This window comes from Piliocolobus tephrosceles, chromosome 2 (genome assembly GCF_002776525.5).
Source record: "Piliocolobus tephrosceles isolate RC106 chromosome 2, ASM277652v3, whole genome shotgun sequence".
In the NCBI taxonomy this organism is placed as follows: Eukaryota; Metazoa; Chordata; class Mammalia; order Primates; family Cercopithecidae; genus Piliocolobus; species Piliocolobus tephrosceles.
In genome coordinates this window covers 191,843,151-191,867,563 of record NC_045435.1, presented here as the reverse complement: position 1 = coordinate 191,867,563, position 24,413 = coordinate 191,843,151, and the positions used below count along the sequence as shown (strand labels likewise).

General features: G+C 35.9%; 1 protein-coding gene across 6 annotated transcripts in view; it reads right to left on the bottom strand.

The window, feature by feature from the left end:
* Nucleotides 1-24,413, bottom strand: part of DLG1 (discs large MAGUK scaffold protein 1) — a 271,867-nt gene that overhangs the window by 18,093 nt on the left and 229,361 nt on the right. For 2 of the 6 annotated variants that reach the window (XM_031935281.1, XM_023214797.2), the window contains 6 exons: nucleotides 21,173-21,239; nucleotides 15,092-15,125; nucleotides 7,498-7,539; nucleotides 4,680-4,730; nucleotides 3,653-3,754; nucleotides 3,223-3,395 (listed from right to left, as the gene is read on the bottom strand). In XM_031935281.1, coding sequence (XP_031791141.1) covers nucleotides 3,223-3,395; nucleotides 3,653-3,754; nucleotides 4,680-4,730; nucleotides 7,498-7,539; nucleotides 15,092-15,125; nucleotides 21,173-21,239 — 469 coding nt within the window. Of the gene's footprint in view, nucleotides 1-3,222; nucleotides 3,396-3,652; nucleotides 3,755-4,679; nucleotides 4,731-7,497; nucleotides 7,540-15,091; nucleotides 15,126-15,850; nucleotides 15,951-21,172; nucleotides 21,240-24,413 lie in introns of all 6 variants that reach the window. The other 4 variants (XM_023214799.2, XM_023214795.2, XM_023214796.2 and 1 more) reach the window with 4 other exon arrangements.

Genomic DNA, 24,413 nt, shown 5'->3' with positions numbered 1-24,413 from the left:
TTTTAATACACATGGGCATTTCCGTGGTAAGCAGAATAGTAGTTATTATTTATGACAGATTTGCTTCTAATACATTCGAAATCAGGCCCTCCCCCATAACGCAACTTCAGTTTTTTGTTTGTTTTTGAGACGAAGTCTTGTTCTGTCACCCAGACTTGAGTGCAGTGGCACGATCTCGGCTTATTGCAACTTCCACTTCCTGGGTTCGAGCAATTCTCCTGCTTCAGCCTCCCCAGTAGCTGGGATAACAGGTGTGTGCCACCACACCCAGCTAATTTTTGTGTTTTTTGTACAGATGGGGTTTCACCATGTTGGTCAGGCTGGTCTCAAATTCCTGACCTCAAGTGATCCACCCACCTCGGCCTCCCAAAGTGCTCGGATTATAGGTGTGAGCCACCACACTTGGCCCCATAATGCAACTTCTAACCCAAGGACTTGAGTCCAAGTCAACACATAATTTCAATTTGGTGGGCACACTTAAAATAACAAATTTAATACTGTAAAATACTCCAAACATATAGAAAAGTAAACAACAGACACCATGTATCCATTATCTACTTTTATCAGATATAAATATTTTACATTATCGCTTAAACATTTTAGTAACTTGATACTGAAATATTAATATTCTATGTTTGCTTTAGCTCTTTCTATATATGTACATAATAGTTTGAGAATAAACTGCATAATGCTCTTTTACCTCGTATTTCTTAAAAACAATGGCACCTCTTACATAATCACAATATGATTCCAAGTGGCCATCTAATGTTCCTTATTGGAAAAGAAAAAAAAAAAACTTCCTGGTCCAGGATCCAATTCAGGATCATAGGATCACACACTGTATTTAGTTGTAAAGTCTCCGCAGTCTCCGTCAATCTGACACAGTTCCTCAGTCTTGGTCTTTCTTGATCTTGATGTTTTTGAAGAGTACAAAATATTTATGTCATAGAATATGCCTCAACCTGGGTTTGTGTGTTTCCTCACTCTCGGATGGCAGGTTACACATTTTTGGCAGGAATATCACAGATATAATGTGTGTCCTTCTCAGTCCATCACATCTGGGAGGTGATATTATATCTATTTGTCCCACTGGCAGTGATGCTAATTTTGATCACTTGTTTAAGGTTTTATCTGCTAGGTTTCTCCACTGTAAAATTATTACTTTTGCCTTTGTAACTGATAAGTATTTTGGGGAGGACACTTTGAGACTATATAGACAGACATCCCGTTTTTCATCAAATGTTCACTAATTTTAGAATACACTGATGGTTTTTGCCTGAAACAATTATTACCATGCAGTTTTCAAAAGATTTTCTAATCATTTCTTCTACCTTGATTAGTAGACAGTCCAAAGTGTTCCCTTCTATCCACTTATTTACTCATATACACATGCTCCTTGACTTATGATGGGAATTACGTCCCAATAAACCCATCACAAGTTGAAAATACTATAAATTGAAATTGAAATGCGTTTAATATACCTACCCTATTGAACATTATAGCTTAGCCTAGATTACCTTAAATGTGCTCAGAACACTTACTCTACAGTCAGACAAAATCATCCAACATACCTGTTTTATAATTAAGTGTTGAATTTTTCATGTAATTCATTGAGTCCTGTACTAAAAGTGAAAAACAGAATGGCTGTATGGGTACTTGAAGTATGGCTGCTACTGAATATGCATCACTTTTGCGCCTCTGTAAAGTTGAACCATTCTAAGTTGGGGGCCATCTGTGTTTATTTCATTATGGAGTCTAGGATTTTAATTTTACTGTATATATTATAATCTGTGATTATCATTTATCTTGATATTCAAATTATCTCAGACTTGGCCAGTGAGGGACCCCACAGCTTGGTTCCTTGCCTTTTTACACACCCTCATCACTCGTGGAGTACTTCCTTGTTTTTCTGGCAGCAAAAATGCTACAGGCTCACCCTGCACTTTTCCAGTCCTGGCCCCAGAATCAGCCATTTCTCTAAGGAGTCTTGGATCTTTCAATTAACGAATTATATTTAGAAGCCAAGACCTGGGCACCAGATATTCTCATGGCTTATTCAGGGTTATTTTTAGGTCTTCTTAGTGGATAGAGCAAATAAGCATATGTGTGTGTATATATAAATACACATCTTTCTATATCTACTCTATTACAATTCATGGGTTCATATTCATAGCTCTAATTATCTAATATCTCCAATCCAATTATCACAGAGTTCATTTGATCCTCTCCCTTTTTCTGACAGCCAAACCTCACTCCCACTACTGTCATTATACGAGTTTATTTGCTCAACCCTAGAATATATATTAGTTTCAGAACTGTAAGACCATACACCCCACCCAACAAACCTACTAATTAGAATTTTATTTTGTTTACAGATCGTTCTGTCTTCAAAGAATCTCTGGGATTAAGACTTCTCCCTTCTCCCCTCTTCAATGTAGTTATTCATTTGAAATGGTTGGATATCATTTCCTATGTACAAAGGCCATTTTTATATCTTATTTTTGTGTGAACTATGTATTCTCATCTTTTCTCCATTTTTTTTTCCTATTGGGTTTCTGGTCTCTATTCCCTGTTTTTATGAGTTCTTTATATATTGGGAATATTAGCGCTTTTCTTCTTGCAAATTTTTTCTGTCAGTTGTCTTTTGACATTGTTAATGGTGTTTCCTAACAGTTTTTGGAAAAGTTCTTTGGCCATAAAAAAAGTTTTTAAAAATTTTAAGTGGTTAGATTTATCGAACTTTTTCTTTTCTTTCTTTTTTTTTTTTTTTAAGTGCCAGGGTCTTGTTCTGTTGCCCAGGCTGGAGTTCAGTGGCATGATCATAGCTCGCTGCAGCCTCAAATTCCCAGGCTGAAATGATCCTCTCAACTCAGCCTTCTTAGTAGCTAGGACTATAAGGGTGTGCTGCCATACCTGGCCCTTATCTCCTTATAGTATATGCTGGAGGGCTAGGGTTAAACAAAAGGTCTATCTCTAGCAAATGACCTTAAAATAACTTCTCCTCTTACATTCATGTTACCATTTCGATTTTCACTTTCTTTGTCTACCTTATTTACCTGTTTTATCTTATATGCACTTTCCTGAGCCACCAAAAATTATGTAGGTAAGCAAATTCATTATGTTAATAAAACTAATTAATGCTGTATCTATCCTACCACTCTTTCATACTGTCAAAGGCATATCTGATTAGAAGCTATATTCTGGGATTAGTCTGATGCTTACCTTTTCTGCTACTTCTCGCACAGACTGAACACTTGTTCCATATAGATGATTGTTATACTGGCCAGCTTCAATGAATTTATGTTCCTGGATATCTTTTTCCATCTGCTCTCTTGAAGTCACAAAATGATAATCTCTTCCGTCTACCTCATAATCTCGTTTTGGTCTAGTTGTATCTTTAACAGAAAAAAACTTGGGGAAGTATTTAATATTAAAAAAAAACCCACAATAAATCCATTTTCTACTTACATCATTGTTTTGTCAAGTTCAACAGATTAATTTAAATCTGAGAAGGGACAATAATATGGAGGATGGAAGAGTAACTGATAAAATAGGTACAAACCGTTAAAAAATGGTTCTACCTATTTTTCCCACACACAGTGACAGGCATTGTTAAGAGTAACAATGAAATGTTTTTGTCTGGTTTACTCACGAGGGACACAGGATCCAAATTTGTCGGGAAATTCTGAGATCAAGTCGTCATTGATCCGGTCTTTCATGGGTCCCAGTATGATCACTGGCCGAGTGTAATTAACTATAAAGATAAACTGCATGTTAAAAGGAATAAACAGTCAACAAATATCAATGTATTTTATTCCACTAGAGAACAAAAATATCCTTAACTGTTTTAAATAATTTTTTTCTTCTTTCTCCATCTCACTCAACCATCAACCAAAGATGCATAACTTGCTCTTTTATAATCTTGACTAAGATCTTAAACTCTACTCACTCTTCTGTTAGAAGTCATATTGATAAATCAACCAAGTTAAATTTGGTATGTTAGCAGATAATGTTTCTTTACATTGCAAATCAAAGCATAAAGTATAGTGTTATACAGATGGCTTTGAAGTAGAAATTGTAAGGAAGCAGAGCAAAGAAGGGCAGAAAAGAAATTGGATGTGGGAAGTGATATAATCCCAGTAGTAGTGTTCTAAAAAGATGATCTAACAGAAGTATAAACTCTGGGTTGTATGGGATCATGCTGGAAGAATGGAGATTGGTAGTGAGACTGAGAACTAACACTGTGAGAGAAGGGATGAAAAGAAGGTCATAAATAAGAAAGAAGTAGAATAAACAGTGCCCAGAACCTAACTGGATGAGGAGAAGGAGGAACGGAGAAGGCTCAAAGATGCTTCCAAGATTTTCAAAAAGCGTTATTTGGAAGAAAGTGATGCTAACAAGAACACTGGAACGAAGTTGCTTAGGAAATAAAACACAAATATAAAAGTCAATATGAAATGACTAGATTCTAATATACTGTGGAGTAACCTATGTTTCATAAACACATGTAGTAAATTTCTGCATATAAATGTAGTAAAAAAAATTCTAATATAACATTTTTTAGGGGTATTAGACTTTTTTCCCCCAAATTAAAAAGTATATTCTTTTATACTTCTTATTCTTTTACACTTCTTATAATTCTTCTAGAAGATTATAAAACATCAATAGTCTTCACAAACCTTCTTGTTGGTTCACTGGTTCATAAGATAAGACGTACTCTTCTTGACCACCTATTAGAAAGTGAAGGCACAGATGAAAAATGTGTCAAGATAATTGATGCTCATCTAATTCTTCATGAACAACGTTATACATTACTACAACTTTCCTGAGAAAATGGCAAAGATATGGAAAGGTACTTTATGGCAAGATTTAGTTAAAAAAAAAAAAAAAGTGGCAAATTATAAAGTCATAAAAGTGAGTTTGCTAAATGTAAAACAAAATACAAATGGGCTATTTAATCAATATTATATTTTATAGATAATCAAATCTAAAAATCTTCATTTGTGATGCTGTTTACTTAGAATCTAAGAAATATTAAATCTGTTAAAGATTAATGCTTTAATGAGCAGTCAGTATCTATCTATCTATCATCTATATACATATTAGGTAACTTGTTACTATTAAAAACATGCTACTTTTTTAGTTCTACCAACTATAATATTGAATACAGTATATTTTATTTTTAAAATAATTACATCGTAAAATTAAAAATTATAAATGCAAAGGTAAAACTATTGTTACTATTTCACTGATGAAAAAATTCACTAACTCAACTTTGTAAAAAATATAAATTTAATGTGAGTCAAAAAGAGCTTTACATAAAACTAAATCCTTCCAATAAAATAAACCACAGTGATAGTAAAGGAGATAAATATATTCGCTTTGACCTTAAAAGCACAAGAAGTTAAAGTTTCTAAAGGTTAAATTAAAGGTTCAGAGCTTAAGAAATATTCTAAATGAAAGAGTCTACAAATGATATCTGAATCCAGTGTAAAGAAATAAAAAGAGTTAAAAACTCTAAGAGTTTTTTTTTTTTTTTTTTGAGATGGAGTTTTGCTCTTGTTGCCAGGCTGGTGTGCAATGGCACGATCTCAGCTCACTGCAACCTCCACCTACCGGGTTCAAGCGGTTCTCCTGCCTCAGCCTCCCGAGTAGCTGGGATTACAGGCGTGCGCCATCATGCCCAGCTAATTTTGTATTTTTAGTAGAGACGGGGTTTCTCTGTGTTAGTCAGGCTGGTCTCGAACTCCCGACCTCAGGTGATCTGCCCGCCTTGGCCTCCCAAAGTGCTGGGATTATAGGCATGAACCACCACGCCTGGCCAAAAACTCTAGTTTTAAAATAACACACACCCCCCTCACCCCACAGTGAAAATTTAGAAAAGACTGTGTTAACTCAAGTGGTTCAATGAAAGCAATCAATATTGGATAATGTATTTGAAGATTTTCTCTTTAATTATCAAGATCCTATAACAATTTTACCACGAATTTTGCGATTGGTTTATATTATATGTATGTAGCTGTAGGTCTTTTAAATCCATACACTGGCATAAACATTCTTTTCTGCTTTAAAAGTGTGTATTTATTTGTTTTCAATTTTATTATCAAAGTATATAAAACTGATATTTTATAAGCTGTTTTTTAAAGTACTGGATGTAAAACATGGCTTACATACTAGCAAACACATGCAATTTGAATATTTCACACCTTAATAATTCATGCAAATGGTAAGACAGACAGTATATACTTTCATTACCTCTTTTTAGCCTAGAAAGCCACTCAACTACCCTATAGTGGGTTCTGGTTATAAGCAATAAAATGCTGAAATACAGGAAATCATTTCCGCACCAAAAAAATCATTAAGTAACTACTATGTAGAAAAATAATCAACCAAATGAATGACGGGTAAAAGTATATACTGTCAACATGAAAAAGTATTAGGGACTGATATTAACAGGATGGACCTTTTGAGCAGCCATACTCATCTGTAATCAAGATTACTTTCATATTAGACAGCAGTAAAAAGAGAAAGTTAGAAAAGTAATTTTAATTTTTAAGGTGTTACAACTGATATTATGTACCCTCCCCTTCTCCCATGCCCCAAGTCTGTTTAAAACATCACATGGTTGTGCAGTTCACTTAATAAAACCAAGAATGTAATATAAAACAGCAAAAGAGAAATTAGTATTATTTTTTGGCGATCACTGAAAATGTTTCCTTATTTCTTCTGTTCACCAAGTGCTGATGATAAACAATAACTTGACCCAGATCAGTATTGGTGACAAAGAATAAAAAAGGAAATAAAGCTAATGATAATTTAGCATTACTGAAAAATACTGTTTTAGTGCTCATGTTAAAAACAGAATTATTAAACAGAATGTCAAAATACAAGCCGGGCGCGGTGGCTCAAGCCTGTAATCCCAGCACTTTGGGAGGCCGAGACGGGCGGATCACGAGGTCAGCAGATCGAGACCATCCTGGCGAACACGGTGAAACCCCGTCTCTACTAAAAAATACAAAAAACTAGCCGGGCAAGATGGCGGGTGCCTGTAGTCCCAGCTACTCGGGAGGCTGAGGCAGGAGAATGACGTGAACCCGGGAGGCGGAGCTTGCAGTGAGCTGAGATCCGGCCACTGCACTCCAGCCTGGGCGACAGAGTGAGACTCTGTCTCAAAAAAAAAAAAAAAAAAAAAAGTGAAAATACAAGTTTTCCCTCATTTAACTATTTGCTTCTCCTAAAAAATACATACACATATGTATCATGTACACAAATAATACTAAACTGTTTTTAGTATTTTATTAAAATTTTATAAATTAACCTTTACATATATAGTATGATTTTATTTTTCAAGTACAGAATTTTACTTGTCTCTCCCTGATTTTAAAATAACGATCACATAACTTTAAGTTTTTAGAACGTATCACTAAGAATCCCTCCAACCCCGCTGAGGATGGATTACTCGAGATTACAAAAGAACAAGTAACTTAAGACACTTACGGTAACTACTTTCACTATCGCTGGCATTAGAAGTTACATGTTCTGAAATTGCAGGACAATGAAAAAAAGTAAAGAAAACAGTGTCATGAGTTTAAAAAGCAAATAATCAAAATAAAATGTTGCGATATAAGCCATATATAACAAAATAATTTTTTAAAAGTGTTTTTCATTTTCTTTAAAAATACTGTTTTTTTCAAATAATAAATATTAGCAAAGGAAAACACCTGTAATTAAGGACAATGCCTTATTTTTGTACAACACAGTTCCTGAACAAATCTATTATAAATAGCAACTAGAATATGACAAAAAGGGCAAAGTGATCCTGAATTAGTCCAAATATAGACATAAAACCCAATGGAGAAAATACTGTTGGCACTATCTTAGTTTTTGAACCGGCAGTAACTGGCAAAGGGGACAAACTAAGCAAATAGATGCCCATTTTAATGAAGGGATGTCTTTGTAATTAAAAATAAAGAGATCATCTTATTTTCAGTCCAGCTTCGCTTCTGTTTCTGAAGATGAAAATCATGTTTCTGAGATCATACAGATAAAGGATTTTAGAAGTTATAAATTCAGATGTCTCGTCTGGAAGGGAATGCACCAATGGTGGCACTGCATTTTAAAACCAACTACTTCCCCTCCTTAAAAGTGACTCCGTTTCACAACTTCATTGCTTAGTAAACAATAGGCACGCTTCTCATCCATGTAAATGTAATCTCAAATATTCTCCCAATAAATATCCCCCTTGCATTAAACAAAGACTAATAATTTCTAAAAAATAAAAATAAAACTTTCAACGAGACAGGGAAACCGACATTTTTATTTTAACTTTTTTTTTTTTTTTTTTTTAAATTAAAGGGACAGGGCCTCACTCTGTTGCTCAGGTAGGAGTGCAGTATACCACTGCACTATAGCTCACTGCAGCCTCCACCTCCTCTCCTGGGCTTCTGTGATCCTCCCATCTTAGACCAGAGTGGCTGGGACTTCAGGTATGTACCACTATGCTCTGCTAAAATTTTGTTTTTTTAATAAAAGAGACAAGTCTCAACCATGTTGCCCAGACTGGTCTCAAACTCCAGGCCTCAAGGGATCCTCCCATTTCAGCTTCCCAAAGTGCTGAGATTACAGGTGTGAACCACCACACCCAGCTGGAAATTTTTTTCTTTTTTCTTTTTTTGAGACAGTCTCCCTTTGTTGCCCAGGTTGGAGTGCAGTGGCACGATCTCAGCTCACTACAACCTCTACCTCCTAGGTTTAAGCAATTCAATTCTTGTGTCTCAGACACCCGAGTACCTGGCACTACAGGTGTATAGCATCAGGCCCAGCTAATTATTCTATTTTTAGTAGAGACTGGTTTCACCATGTTGGCCATGCTGATACTAAACTCCCGAGATCAAGTGATCCATCTGCCTTGGCCTCCCAAAGTGCTGAGATTACAGGCATGAGCCACTGCGCCCGGGTGGAAATAAAATTTTTTAAGGTAAAAAAAAGTTTGAGGCTGGGCATGGTGGCACATGCCTGTAATCCCAGCACTTTGCGAAGGTGAGGCAGGAGGATCACTTAAGACCAGGAGTTCGAGATCAGCTTGGGTAACATGGAGAGGCACTGTCTGGAGACAAAAAAAAAAAAAAAAAAAAAAAAATGCTGGGCTTGGTGGTGCATGTCTGTAATTCTAGATATTCAAGAGGTTGAGGTGGGAAGACCGCTCAAGCCAAAGGGTTCCAGGCTGCAGTGAGCTATGAATATACCACCGCACTCCAGCGTGGGTGACAGTGTGAGATCCTGTCCCTAAGAAACAAAAACAAAAAAGAAAAAAGTTTGAAGATAAGTATCTGCTATACCACACCACTCACAGAGTCTCCTAAAATCAAGTATCACTATTAAAACGTACAGTGAATGGTTGAACTTAAGATTTCAAATTAAATAAGATTTTTGAACTGCTATCATAATGAAAAATAAGTCTGTTATTCTAACTTTCAAAGACAAGATATAACTTTCTTAATCATGATTACAATACATTTTAAATAAAGCAGGGACTTTAAAAATTGCAAGAAGAATTCACTAATATATGTAAGCACATGCAAAATGGTAGGTTTTTCTTTGGAGTCTTGCTCTGTTCCCCAGGCTGGAGTGCAGTGGCAAGATCTCGGCTCTCTACAACCTCCGCCTCCCAGGTTCAAGCTATTCTCCTGCCTCAGCCTCCTGAGTAGCTGGGATTACAGGTGTGCACCACCACACCCAAATTTTTGTATTTTTAGTAGAGACCGGGTTTCGCCATGTTGGTTAGGCTGGTCTTGAACTCCTGATCTCAGGAGATCCACCTGCCTCGGCCTCCCAAAGTGCTGGGATTACAGGCTTGAGCCACCGCACCTGGTCAAATGGTAGGTTTTTTAAAAGCTTATATTAAAATATTTCTTTCCATTCACCACATGGGCTTGATAGCAATACTTTAAAATTGGTGTATAATATTCTATTAGATTGATAAATTATTTACCTTGCTATTTATTATTTAGGTATTTTTATTTGCTTTAAACTGTTTTTCACAAGTATCAACAATTATGAATGTCTTCATTTATATATACCTTTTAACTTTTTGTCCTATTTCCTTAAATTTCATTCCCAGAAACATGCCACATTAAAAAAAAGAGTTATTCTGTTTATATTAGCATTGGTATCACCCTCTGCCATCTCTAGTTTGTAAACTAAAGAAAATTAGTTATTGCAAAGGCGAGTATAAGTGGGAGTACAGAAGAAACAGAATTGGTAAATTTTCAGTTGACAATTATGAAAGCTGGATAAACAAATACTTGCAGGGTTTATTTTTACTACTCTTCTACTATTGAATGTATCTGATATTTATATAATAAAAAGTTTAAGTTACCAAAATCTCTTCACTATCTGTTTTTTTGGGATTTCTTCTACTCACCTTAAACCCTCTAAGATTGCCAAAAGCTATACAACAATCAAACTCTGCAAGTTCTTTCAAATATCATTCTACTTAGCTCTTCTACAATAAAACCTCACTACTCAAAGTATGGTCTTAGAATAGCATCATCATCATCGTTTGGAATGCTATTAGAAAAATAACATGTTTTTCTTCTGATAATTGAAAATGTTCCTTGTAAAAGCACTTTACAGAAGAAGATAGTCAAATTACCAATAAACATACAGAAAAGCGTTCAAGTTAATTACTTGTCAGGGAAACGCAAATTAAAACCACAAAGGGTGTCTCTACCATCCACCAGAATGGCTAAAGTGAAAACACAAAACAGACATGTCAAGCATCGACAACGATATGCAGCAACGGGGGTTCATATACTAGGAACGGGCCAAATGGGAAAACTACTTGGGAAAACTATGTGGCAATATCTACTAAGGCTGGACAAAAGTGTATCTATATGACCCAGCAATTCTTTTCCTAGCTATTTCCCCAACAGAAAGGCATATATATGCTTACCACAAGACATGGGTAAGAATGTTCAAAGTAACACTATTTAAAATAGCTCCAAACATACGTTTATTTATAAGACTGAGACAATATATGTAGTTTCATATTTTACTTTTTTCATATATAGTGAGCATTTCCCCATGTCATTATCTCTAAATATGATTTTTGATGGTTATGTAATATTACATAGTATGGATAAATCATACTTGATCAGGCACTTCCTAATTGTAAGGCATTTTGCCATGGTTTTAATTATTTTTGCTGTTATTACTAAATAATACTATAATAAGCATTCTAACATATAAGGCTTTATCTCTATCTCTAATTACATCCTTAGGATAAATTCTTTGAAGAGTATTTAGTGGGTCAAAAGATGTGCTTTTTCACAAAGGCTGTGCCAGTTTATACTCCTAATTGTAATACATTAAAAGCAGGCATTTAGCAGAACTCTCTTCGTCACAGGTTTTCCTTTTAAACAAAAGTCTGCAAAGTGACAGGTAAAACATCATTTTGCTTATCACTACTAGGGAATTAAACATTTTTTACATGCTTATTTCATCTGCTTATCTTTTGAGCACTCTTGTCCAGCTTTCTAATGGAGAGTTAGCTTGTTTCTTATTACCTGTTAAATAGTGTAAAGATATTATCCCTGTGGCATACATGGTACAAACACATTCTTCAAGTTTTTATTTTTATTTTGATAGCTTTTTTTTTTTTTTTTTTTTTAAGACGGAGTCTTGCTATGTCACCCAGGCTGGAGAGCAGTGGCATGATCTCGGCTTACTGCAACCTTTACCTCCCAGGTTCAAGTGATTCTCCTGCCTCAGCCTCCTGAGTAGCTTGGATTACAGGTGTGCACCACCATGCCTGGCTGATTTTTGTACTTTTAGTAGAGACGGGGTTTTGCCATGTTGGCCAGGCTGGTCTTGAATTCCTGACCTCAGGTGATCTGCTGGTCTCAGCCTCCCAAAGTGCTGGGATTACAGGCGTGAGCCCCCGCGCCCGGCCTGATTATGATGTTTGATGAACAGATCTATTTCAAATCTCTAACCAAGTTTTATCATTGTACTCAAACGCTTCTTCCTGACAGCGTATATCATGTTTCTCTTCTGGCTCTCCTCTAACACTACATCATCAATCTGAAGCAATGATACTACTCTTACATCCTATTCGTAATGCAAATGAAGATAAGTCTGCTTTTGGCATTTACAAGCTCTGCACAACTATGTGTACGTCTTTAAAATGAGAAGAAAGAAATGACATATGTAGCAGGAAACCTATGTGTCTGAGGAAATTTTTGAGGTGTTGTACAAAATGGAAAGTTGTAAAAATGGAAAGGCTACATGTAATAAGAACAAACCTTGTCTCAAATCTTACGTCATAATTTTACTTCTGAGTACCTTATGTATCTTTTACTGAGTTACGTTTCCTTTCAGTCTCTGCTAAAGGAATCTTACCTAGTTTTAGTCCCTTAAGCTTTTTCAAAATTACCTCCTTAAAGCATAAAAGCTGCACAGGCTTTTATTTTTAGCTTTTCACAAATGATGATTTAGTTGCATTCTCCCAAACTTCCATTGTACTCTCATTAGTTCTGTTTAGCAAAATTAGGTTTGATAAAACAATTTCTCTGTTTTTGCTACTGTCAACAGGGCAAATATATAATTTACCTGACTCTCTTCTTCTCAGAATAAAGAACAAATGAATTCATGTCTACACAAAGCATTCTTTTTTTTTTTTTTTTTTTTTTTGAGATGGAGTCTCGCTCTGTCGCCCGGGCTGGAGTGCAGTGGCCGGATCTCAGCTCACTGCAAGCTCCGCCTCCCGGGTTTACGCCATTCTCCTGCCTCAGCCTCCCGAGTAGCTGGGACTACAGGCGACCGCCACCTCGCCCGGCTAGCTTTTTGTATTTTTTAGTAAAGACGGGGTTTCACTGTGTTAGCCAGGATGGTCTCGAACTCCTGACCTCGTGATCCGCCTGTCTCGGCCTCCCAAAGTGCTGGGATTACAGGCTTGAGCCACCGCGCCCGGCTGTACAAAGCATTCTATGGTATCACTTCTGTTTCTCTGCTCTTCGATTAAATACTCCATTTTTCATAGGTTGTATGAATTTACAGCAGATACACATTTTTTTCTTGATATTCTAGTGTTATTCCATGTCTCTTCAATAGGTTGGGTGCTCTGGAGTAACTTAACCTCTGCTTGGGGTTGAGTTTTGTTCCAGTAAGGCCTGATGACTACCTATATTAAGTTGCACTTATTTTCTTGTATTAAAGTCTCTCAAGATTTTGCTTAGTTTGTGCCCTATATTCTTAACTTTAGAATATAAGCAACTGAGGCCTCACGCAATGTCCTTGAACACATCCTTCTTCCCAGTATTTACTACTATATAATCCTGGGCACCTTGTCAACTGCCTTATGTCATCTATTTTATGTGATAACCTCCATCATATCCAGTTTTAGAATTTTACTGATATTTTTCTGTCTTCTCCAACATTTTCTGAATAAAATCTTGATCTGATGATCAAGTTACCAGGTGAATACATTCTTTTAATTCCTGTGAGATGAAGCACAGAAATCTATTATTCAAGGGATCTTAGGTCACTCTCCAGAAAATAAAATATTTTTCTGAATAATGTTGTCTGATAATCAGTTACTATTTTTCACAGTATTTCTCTTCCAAAGTCCCAATCTTCAATTAGAACCAGAGATATAGGGTCAAAGTATAATTATCATCTATTGTAACATCAATATGGGAACCAAATTCTTCATTTAGTTTCTTTTTCTAAGAGTTTCCTATGTCTCTGTTCACTTAACAGATAAGAAAAATCTATGGGTCCATTTGTTGATCCATACCACCTCTAAAGTATGCTATCAATCTCAAAATAAATTCTATAGCATACATAAACTGTGGTAGTATCTTCCAGTTTTAGAGGTTTTCATTGATAATTTTCCCCAAATGTAAGAGATTAAACAATGCGTGCCACTACTGATAGGAAATCTGTGGCCCTTTCTAAATCCTATAAAGGCACATGCAAAAATAACAAAGTGTGTCTAACAGAAAGAGTTGTACATAAACATACTGTCCTCAATCTAATACAAACTTTAATCACTACGGTTGAAATAAAAGTACCTACAGTTTAGATTAAAATTCCAGTATAAACTTAGCATAAATCGGAAAAATGCCTCATGTAAAATTTAATGCTTATTAATGTAGGTCTTAGAAAGTTAGAAGATATTGGCTATATGCTTAATTATCAATGAATTAACAAAGAAGTTTCAGAAAACAAGAGATTAAAAGATTACTTCTATGAGTCACTGTAACCTCAAGTTACTCAGTAATGTTTCGTAAATTTTCATAGTTAAGCAATTTGAAAACACGCACAAATTAAAAATTTTATTTGCTAAAATGGCTTCTTGCTTCATTCATTCATTCCAACATTTACTGAATGACTTCTACATACTAGAACCTATGTGAAGCTTTATATGAAGATTAAGTAACTAGCTAGAAAATTAAACAAGAACAGCAGCAACAAAAACCAAAAACAAACGCAACATCTTAGCTAAAGGAAAAACAAAATAGTTCTTATACTCCGGTGGTAACTTACAACTTTCTCAAAAAAAAAAAAAAAAAAAAAAAAAAAAAAGAGATACACAACTTATCCCCTCAATAAACTGCTACTGGCATAGTATTCTATTGTGTTTTCTGTTTTTATATTATAGCAATGCTTTACTAACACATAATCAAAATAATTTTAATTATTTTAACAGAAAAAAAGGTGGAACATAAAACTCCAAGGAAGCATATTTCTACATTCTAATAATGAGGGTACACTTAACAAAATCTTAAAAGTTTTTATATTTTAAAAGTTCCTAGCAAAAGTAACTGTCATAAAAATTACAAAAAGGAAAATATAGTTATGAGCATTTTTCAAATGACATGTGAAAAACAAAAATAAAAACAAAAAGTTATGTATTACAGAAATAGAAGTCCCAAGCATGTGATAAACATGCAAATTCTAAAAGCAATCTAAATCATACACCTCCTTATGCCAGAAAGGCACTACCATGAATCTCCAAACGTATCTGAATAAGGTAGGTCTGTAGACGGAGGTTAAAAAATAACTTGGGAGTATTTTGATCACTTACTCAGGCCTTTTGATCCCATGTCGTCAGGGATCTCCTGTAGAGGGTAGTCCCCAGAGAGCAAGCAATAAAAAGATAATCAAAGAAAATAGTTGTCAGTAATGCATGAAATTGGTGCTACAGTAGGAGACAGTTCCAAGACCATTACAGGTACATCTATCTTACAGAGCATTTTTACAGATTTCTAGAACTTTGAAATGAGCTAGCTGCTAACTGTGATCTACCAAAAGAATGAAAGTTCTAGCAGGAAGGCTGATTCAGGGCGAGAAGCAAAATTTTAGACCATTTCTTGCTATTTTAAAAGTAAAATCCAGATTGTCTACATATAATGAAGAAATAGGATAAAATGGAATGATTCCAGAGAATCCAGTATCAAAGACTCACAATATTAAACCTAGAAATCAACAGGTAGCTTCTCATGTATTCATGTTCTTCCTCTAAAATATTCTTTGAATGTATGAATGTGAAGTGTTTTTCATAAAAATCTTTCCTTCAAATAATTGCATTGATTTATACATATTTATATGTTCAAATTATAAACATATAACTGGAAAATAATGTTTGCTTTAAATTAAGAATTCCTAAGGTGCCAGAAAAAGTTAAGACAGACATACAAATAAATTTATATCTGTTAAGTTGCCCTTGAAGACAATTAGCAACCTGCTGCAGCTCTTGAAACTGTCTCCATGGTAACAACCAACTGCAGGGCAGCAGGTCCCTCTCCATTTTATTTTCAGTTGACCACTGGATCCACATACTTACGGTCAGCATCACTTGTTTCCTGCTCACTCTGGTCCTTGTTCTTGTAGAAGGGGAATTTTCGGGAAAAGAGGTTCTTTTTACGCTTGTCATTGAATGACTGCTGAAGAAGAGAAGGAGGGGCAAAACAAAGGGATGTCTACTGTCTGTGTGCACAAAGGCCCAGCCTAGCAGCTCTGTGGAAGCTGACTCCTACGACCACAGGGTGCAGTTTGTATATGATTTTTACTTTAATCTCATGTAAAGTGAATTTCTACTTTTGAATAAATTCTAACATTTTGCAACTGAAAATACTAAAGAATTTCAAAGAGCGTAGTTCATTTAGACCTAAAAATAAAAATGCTACTTGACAAAAAAAGGCAAATCAGTTACTACTATAGTACAAAGGAAGCTAACATTTGTTTATACTAATCTACATTTTTCCAGAAAAATTTCCAAGTATTATATGCTCTACAGCAAAAGATATTTAATGCTACTTTGCTGCTTAATTACGTTTTATTCATTAGGAAGTAATCTTCATTTTATTTTGGCCTGACCACAGTTATTCCTTTATCTCTTTTTTTTTTTTTTGGCTCTGATGAGCCAACAGAAAAGTCATTGTTTAAAAAGTAAACCAAAATGATTATGAGAAAATTGCTAATGCTGAATATTTAAAAACAAACAAAATTTTTTTTTGGAAGAGGATAAAAGGTAACTAAATGCTGATGAGCCAGAAAATGGGAAGAAAACTAAAAGGTCCATCAAGCACACAGAGTCCAGCAAGAGATTTATCAATGCCATCTCTAGCCAAGCAAGAAAAGTCAGAAGTTTCCTGACCAACGTGAATGCTATCAGTACTGACTTATTTATTCTTAAGTTCTACTCTACTTATTTAAAAAACTATACATAAATAACACAGAACCACATCCAATCATTGGCACCACGTCCTTCATAGGGAATAAAGTCTGGTGTCCACCAAAGCCATAAGGCAATTAAGATTCTAACAGTTTCTACGTAATTGTAATGTGGAGTTGAGCAGTTGATCTGATGTCTCTTATTGCACACATGTTGGAAATAAGTTTTTCCTTGAATATCCCATTTGTGCATTCATATATTTAAGAGTATGTGGCACAAGAATGATGAGGCTATCAAAGAGAAATGGCTTCGTTTGTTATTTCTGTCATAGGCGTTCATGTTTTGAAGGAAACAGGTTTACCTACCAGTGACACTAAGAATTATTAGTTTTTGGAGGGGGAAGAGAAAAATATAAAGAATAGAATTTTTTTGTTCTGATCTTTATGAGTTTATAACATTTTAAGATGCTGCATTTTTCATTATTTTGCAGCGTATCGACAAGAACAGCGTGTTTTTAGCACGCCCTTATTTTACGCATGCGATGCCAGGTGATTAGGGTGAAGTAGCCAGGTGCGGTGGCTCACATCTGTAATCCCAGCACTTTGGTAGGCCAAGGCAGGAGGACTGCTTGAGGCCAGGAGTTCAAAACCAGCCTAGGCAACATGGCGATATCCCCTCTCAACAACAAAAAAAATTAGCCGGGAGTGGGGGTGTGCGACTGTAGTCTCAGCTACTTAGAAGACTGAGGCAGGAGGATCGCTTGAACCCAGGAGTTTGAGGCTACAATGAGCTATGATCACACCATTGCATTCCAACCTAGGTGACAGAGTGAGAACTTTTCTTTAAATTAAAAAAAAAAAAATGAAGTAGATTAAAGTGACTTTTAGCTCAAATTCAAATTCTATGACTTGAGAAGACTTATTCTGATAAAGATCTTTACAAAAACAAGGTTAAACTTTCATTTTTACCTTTTTATATAATTAATTCAGGATTAATAAGTTCACAGTTCATTAGCCAAGCAGACTGTCTTGAAATCAATCTTAAAGTTTGAAGGCTCTGAGGAACTAGATAAAAAAGAACTTAGATAAAAGGAACTAGATAAAAAAGAACTCTAGAAGTTAAAAATTCAATCAACAGAAAAAGTATTGTGGGGAAATCTGGGCTTGTAACTATTTTATAAACTGTCAAGTAGCATTATTTGAATAAAAATCTTTGTTTAAATCCAAATTTTAGAAAGGAGAAAGAGGAGAAAGTGTTTTAGCAGAAAAAATTATGGTAATCTAATTTAGGGAAAAATTTAATCTTTTCGTTCATAAGACTCAATGGTTTTGAATTTAGCAATAATTTTTTTATCTGATACAACTGATGTGTTTTTCATAAAAGTGTATTCATCCCTCTTACTGCATCTATAGTGGTCAGAGTCAGTTTCACAGCAAACAACCAAAAGAAACATGAAGTTTAAAATGTCTGATTCTTATTATCTTTGCAGTTAGCCAAAATGAGATATCATAAAGATATCATAATATAGGACAGAAAGAAATGCTTGTTAGTTAAGAAATGTATTAATTGTATCACATTTAATATCCTCCTGGTGAAGAACTTATTAAAGGTGAAAAAAATAGCACAAGCAACCAAGACAAAAATGTGTAGGGAAAACACAAAACTGAAGACTTGCTACCTCCAGTTTCTCTGTATTTTCAATCAAAAGCACTACATTTAATACTTACTGTCATTAATGCTATATTGTAAGAGAGACAGTGTAATATAAGAATTGATAAAATATCATAAATTCATGATACATATATTAAATATCTACATACATAATTTCCACATGTGGTATTTCAAAATAGCCAAATGAATGTTAGACATGTTAGTGAGAAACTAAAATGCTGTAAGTCTGTAGTAAAAATAAAGTCCGTAATCACTATGTAAGGAAAGGAGGAGGAGGAGGTGGAGGAGGAGGAGGAAATGGTATTATAGAAAGAAATGCAGTTCTGATCAATGGCAAGCGTATTTTTACCCCACTCAGTATCATGCATAGTTTTGGTGCTGTGTTAGAACACAGGGACTCTGTATAAAGTTGGTTACAGTCAACAAACAAGACTAAGATTTAAACACGTCGTTAATTCAGTTAACTTCTTACAGTATGAAAGAAAAGTTACAACATGCAACCTTTTCCAATTTATTGATGGTATATTGTACTAAATCATTTTTAAAGATACACATAAAACAAGCGCAAAAAATTTCACATTTTTCAAATCCTGAGCATTTACCTGGGATTTTTCCTCTAATACAAATTTCTATTTTAATATTACTTCAGATCACACTATATAATTTGGTATTTTTCTGAAAGCTACAGGTAAATTTTAAAGGAATTTACCATTTCTAAAAAACTGAATGTAACATACAATTTTCTCAGATTTAACTTCTTGAACCAAAGATATTTCTCGTCTTTTAAATTTTAAAGCTTTAAGTCTGAGTGCTTAGTGATACCAGAGATGTTCAGAGAGTAAATTTATTTGCTCAGTTAACATTCCACATTCATTTCAAATGTTATCAAAATTTTTATTAAAAAATTTTGTTTAGTATTAAAAAAAAAAAACCCAAACATAAAACATTGCTATAAGTGGTATTTACATAACACGTATTCAGTGTGGTCTCCAGGCTTACTGCTAGAATATTCCACGGCAGTGAGTTCAGGATTGTTCAGAATTACATCCATAATATGGGATGCAGACTATGCCATCTTTCTCATCACTGACAGCCCAAATATTTAGATGCAGGCAGGACGTAGAGTGAAGGAAAAATAAATACACTTCTTTTTTTTTTTTTTTTTTTGAGACGGAGTCTCGCTCTCTCGCCCGGGCTGGAGTGCAGTGGCCGGATCTCAGCTCACTGCAAGCTCCGCCTCCCGGGTTCACGCCATTCTCCTGCCTCAGCCTCCCGAGTAGGTGGGACTACAGGCGCCCGCCACCGCGCCCGGCTAGTTTTTTGTATTTTTTAGTAGAGACGGGGTTTCACCGTGTTAGCCAGGATGGTCTCGATCTCCTGACCTGGTGATCCGCCCGTCTCGGCCTCCCAAAGTGCTGGGATTACAGGCTTGAGCCACCGCGCCCGGCCAATACACTTCTAAAATAGATTATGAAAGAAGTGATATACTTCTTTCCTTTTTTTTTTTTGAGACAGGGTCTCACTGTGTTCCCCAGGCTGGAGAGCAGTGGCGTGATCATGGCTCACTACAGCCTGGACGTCCTGGGCTTAAGCAATTCTTCCACTTCAGCCACGGGAGCAGCTGGGACTACAGTTCACGCCTGGCTCATTTTTTACATTTTTTTTTTTTTTTTTGAGAGATTGGGTCTCACTATGTTGCCCAGGCTGGTACTGAACTCCTGGGCTCAAGTGATCCTCCCACCCTGGACTCCTAAAGTGCTGGGTTACAGGAGTAAGCCGCCTTGCCTAGCCTTCATATATTTCTTTTTCTTTTTTTTTTTTTGACAGGATCTCCCTCTGCTGCCCAGGCTGGAGTGCAGAGGCGCAATTAAGGCTCATTGCAGCTTTGACCTCTGGTGCTCAAGCAATTATCTTGCCTCAGCCTCCCAAATAGCTGGGACTACAGGCATGTGCCACCAGGCCTGGCTAATGGATATTTTCTTGATCATCTACAAACTTCTCCTCATGACTAGCACTTTGTTTCTGCCAAATAAAATTTCATATTGATTCCAACATTTAAAACATGGATTCTCTTAAGAAATTAAAGCAGGAATAATGTGGGGAAAGAACAAAAAAATTTCCAAAAATTTGCTTGCAACAACTTGTAAACTTAAGATTATGACTTAGCATTTCTGAAATGCCTATTTTCTTAGCAGGGTCATTATTAAATTATCTGCCATGATTAACACTAGTAACACAAATTTCTTTTACTTTTTTGAAGACAGAGTCTCACTCTGTTGCCTAGGCTGGAGCGCAGTGGTGTGATCTTGGCTCAATGCAAGCTCTGCCTCCCGGGTTCAAGTGATTCTTGTGCCTCAGCCTCCAGAGTAGCTGGGATTACAGATGCCCGCCACCATGCCTGGCTAATTTTTGTATTTTTGGTTTTGCCATGTTGGCCAGGTTGGTCTCGAACTCCTAACCTCAGGTGATCTGCCTGACTTGGCCTCCCAAAGTGCTGGGATTACAGACGTGAGCCACCATGCCCGGCCTAGTAACACAAATTTCTAACTGGAAGTTGAATGAAGGTCAAATAGATTTCATTTATAAAAATAAGCTTGACCAAAAGTATGTCGCTAATAATATACTGAATGATAGTTTTGATAATTTGGAAGGGTCTGTGAAATGGTTGCTTTAATTTAACAAATGCTTACTTAAGTATCTACCATTGTAAAGCACCATGGCAAGAACTGATCATGATTGATTCCTTTAGCAAAATCCTTTTCATTTTAACAATGTAGCTCAAACAGCAATTACGAAAATGTAGAGATTTCAAATACTCACCCCTTTATCTCTCGTTTTAGAATTGAATTTCACTGTTTTTAATCGGGCTCGTTCTTTCTTCTCAACTCTGTCAAGTACAGAATGTTTTTTTTTTAAGTAAAACAAACATATCTAGGGGTCTTACTAGAAATAACCAGAATTGATATCTCTATAATGGGCATTTTTATATTGCAAAACCTTTAGGAGCCATCTAGGTTTGCATCCTCAAATTAGAATTGCTGAAAAATGAAACAAAGGGCTCATTTTATTATGAAACCAAACCTGATGCTATGATCTATCAACACACAGTACATAGGTGTAGGAGTATCGATACACAGTCCAGATGTGTATACTTTTATATGTATACTCAGTTACAAAATTATATGAAAGTATGAGGCACCATTTCTGAGTTTAACAATTTTCCAAGTTTTGTTTATTTTTAAGTATTAGCTTAGCATGAAGCACATACGCTAAAAATTAAGCTTGAGAAAGAGAAAGCAAATGTGGCAAAATGTTAAAAATTGGTGAAAGTGGGAGAACGATATGTGGATGTTCATTGTATATTGCCTTTTTTTGTACTTTTCTATAGCTCTGAAACTTTTAATAATAAAAAGGTGGGATATTTAAAAATTAAGCTTAATTCTAATGATATATGTGTGTGTGTGTGTAAATATATAAATAACCAGTCACAGTTATTAAAGTAAGAGTTTTAAAGTACTTTTGGAAAGATACATAAGAACTGTTAAATCTTTACCCCTATGGAGGTGAAATGGGTGTTGTGAGAGAGAGCCTATAAAGCTTTCACATCTTTTAAATTCTGAACTTTACCTATTCAAAATAAGCAAGCAAATAAAACTACAATGAGGCAAATTTTTATGTAGATTGTAACACTAATGTAAATATTGTACTATTTCATGTAAATTAAGCTTTCATAAATTTTCCAATTTCAACACAGCAATTATGTTAGTGTATAACAGAAAAGCCTACCAAAACAAGCCTATGAATAAATGTATTTTATTTTTTCCTTATTATCTCTCTATTTAGTTTTACTATGGGTACAGCAGGACCTTAGCATTCATGAATTTAAGTTGTAAATTTAAGTCCAGGCGCAGTGGCTCATGCCTGTAATCGCAGCACTTTGGGAGGCTGAGGCGGGTGGATCACAAGGTGAGGAGTTCAAGACCAGCCTGGCCAACATGGTGAAACCCTGTCTCCACTAAAAATACAAAAATTAGCCAGGCACTGTGGTGGGTGCCTGTAATCCCAGCTACTTGGGAGGCTGAGGCAGGAGGATCACTTGAATCCAGGAAGTGGAGGTTGCAGTGAGCCAAGATTGTGCGCCACTGCACTCTAGCCTGGGCGACACAGCAAGACTCCGTCCCCACCACAAACAAAAAAAATTAAAACTCATGATTTTTACTATTCAAGAACAATTCTGAGGCTACATGACCTGAATAATTTATAATCTTGCCTAAGTACTTATTAACAGCACCACAAAACTAGCATTTAGTGGGTGAGCATTTACAACTCAACTTTGTTTTCTAATCATTATCTTCTTTAATACACAGCTCAGCAACTTAAATTGTCTGTATTTGTAAATATTATTCCTGAAAGAAAGCCAAGAATTGTAGGTAGGAATTACAATTCCTATGTTATTTTAGAAGAGGTCTAAGAAAGACATAGTTCTATTTAAGAAAAGGTAAGTTTTGAATACATTCAAGAACCAAATGGCATAATTAGTTGTGGTTTCTTACTGTATTTCACGGGAGTAAGATTATATTCTGCAATGCTACTCATGAATTTGGAAATTGGCAGAGGTCTCAAGACATCTTTCTTACATTATTTCTTGCTTTAAAACATAACCTTACAGAATTTTTGTACAAAATGAAAACAAAAGTCTCTCCAATGAAGCCAACAGTGTTTATTATTGGGTGTAGGCACAGGAAGCCTTTGCAAGGTATGGGACTCCAAGAACTAAGACAATTTTTAGGAGCTCTGACCTTGATATTTAAGATGTAAGATTTCTACTGACTCAACAAGGCATAGAGGAAGCATTTCCGAATTTAAAGCCGACTATGTTCTATTTCTGGAAAACAGTGATGCTGATTGCTGCACTGCTAAAAGAGGATTTGCCATCAACTGTAAGATCCAGCCAATAGTTGGATCACGCTAAATATATGGATATAGCCACAGCAGTTATGAGCCCCAAAGTCATAACTGTAAATCTTGATTATAATTTAATACTACTACTTTTAAGCTTCTACAAACAGGTAAATTAATATTTAATAAGGTCTAGAAATAGTTACAAAATAGGTATAAATCTGACTAATAAGAAAAGGATAAGTTTATTACAGCATAATCTTGACTTAAAATGAATTAACTAGTTATAATAAACTTTTTTTATTATCTCTAACTATTTTTGCTGGCTATCTTACTACTTTAAAAAGCTCCTAAAGAACTTCTAGGCTGGGCGCGCTGGCTCAAGCCTGTAATCCCAGCACTTTGGGAGGCCGAGACGGGCGGATCACCAGGTCAGGAGATCGAGACCATCCTGGCTAATACGGTGAAACCCCGTCTCTACTAAAAAATACAAATAAACTAGCCGGGCGAGGTGGCGGGCGCCTGTAGTCCCAGCTACTCGGGAGGCTGAGGCAGGAGAACGGCGTGAACCCGGGAGGCGGAGCTTGCGGTGAGCTGAGATCCGGCCACTGCACTCCAGCCTGGGTGACATAGTGAGACTCCGTCTCAAAAAAAAAAAAAAAAGAACTTCTAGACAATGATTTGGATTAAGCAGATCTCATAAATAAGCTATCTTGGAGGAGTTCTGAAATGACATTTTAATACTCTCCCCACAAAAGTAGAGACATTCAACAGCACATCATAGGCCTTAGAAGGGGTCCTCTAAGCTGGGACCATCCTTTGCAAAGAGGGCCTGTACTTAACTACTTTTGCTATATGCTGAGTATGCACCCATGAATCACTAAAACGAATCAATTGCGCTGGGTGCAGTGGCTCACACCTGTCATCCCAAAGCTGTGGGAGGCTAGGGTGAGAAAATCGCTTGAGGCCAGGAGTTTAACACTTGCCTGGGCAACATAGCTAGAACCCATCTCCACAAAAAAACAAAAACAAAAAGCTAAGCTGAGTGCAGTGATCTGCGCCTGTAGTCTCAGCTACTAGCTGAGGTGGGCGACAGCTTGAGCCTAGGAGTCTGAGGTTTAGTGAGCTATGATCACATCACTGCACTCAGCCTGGGTGACAG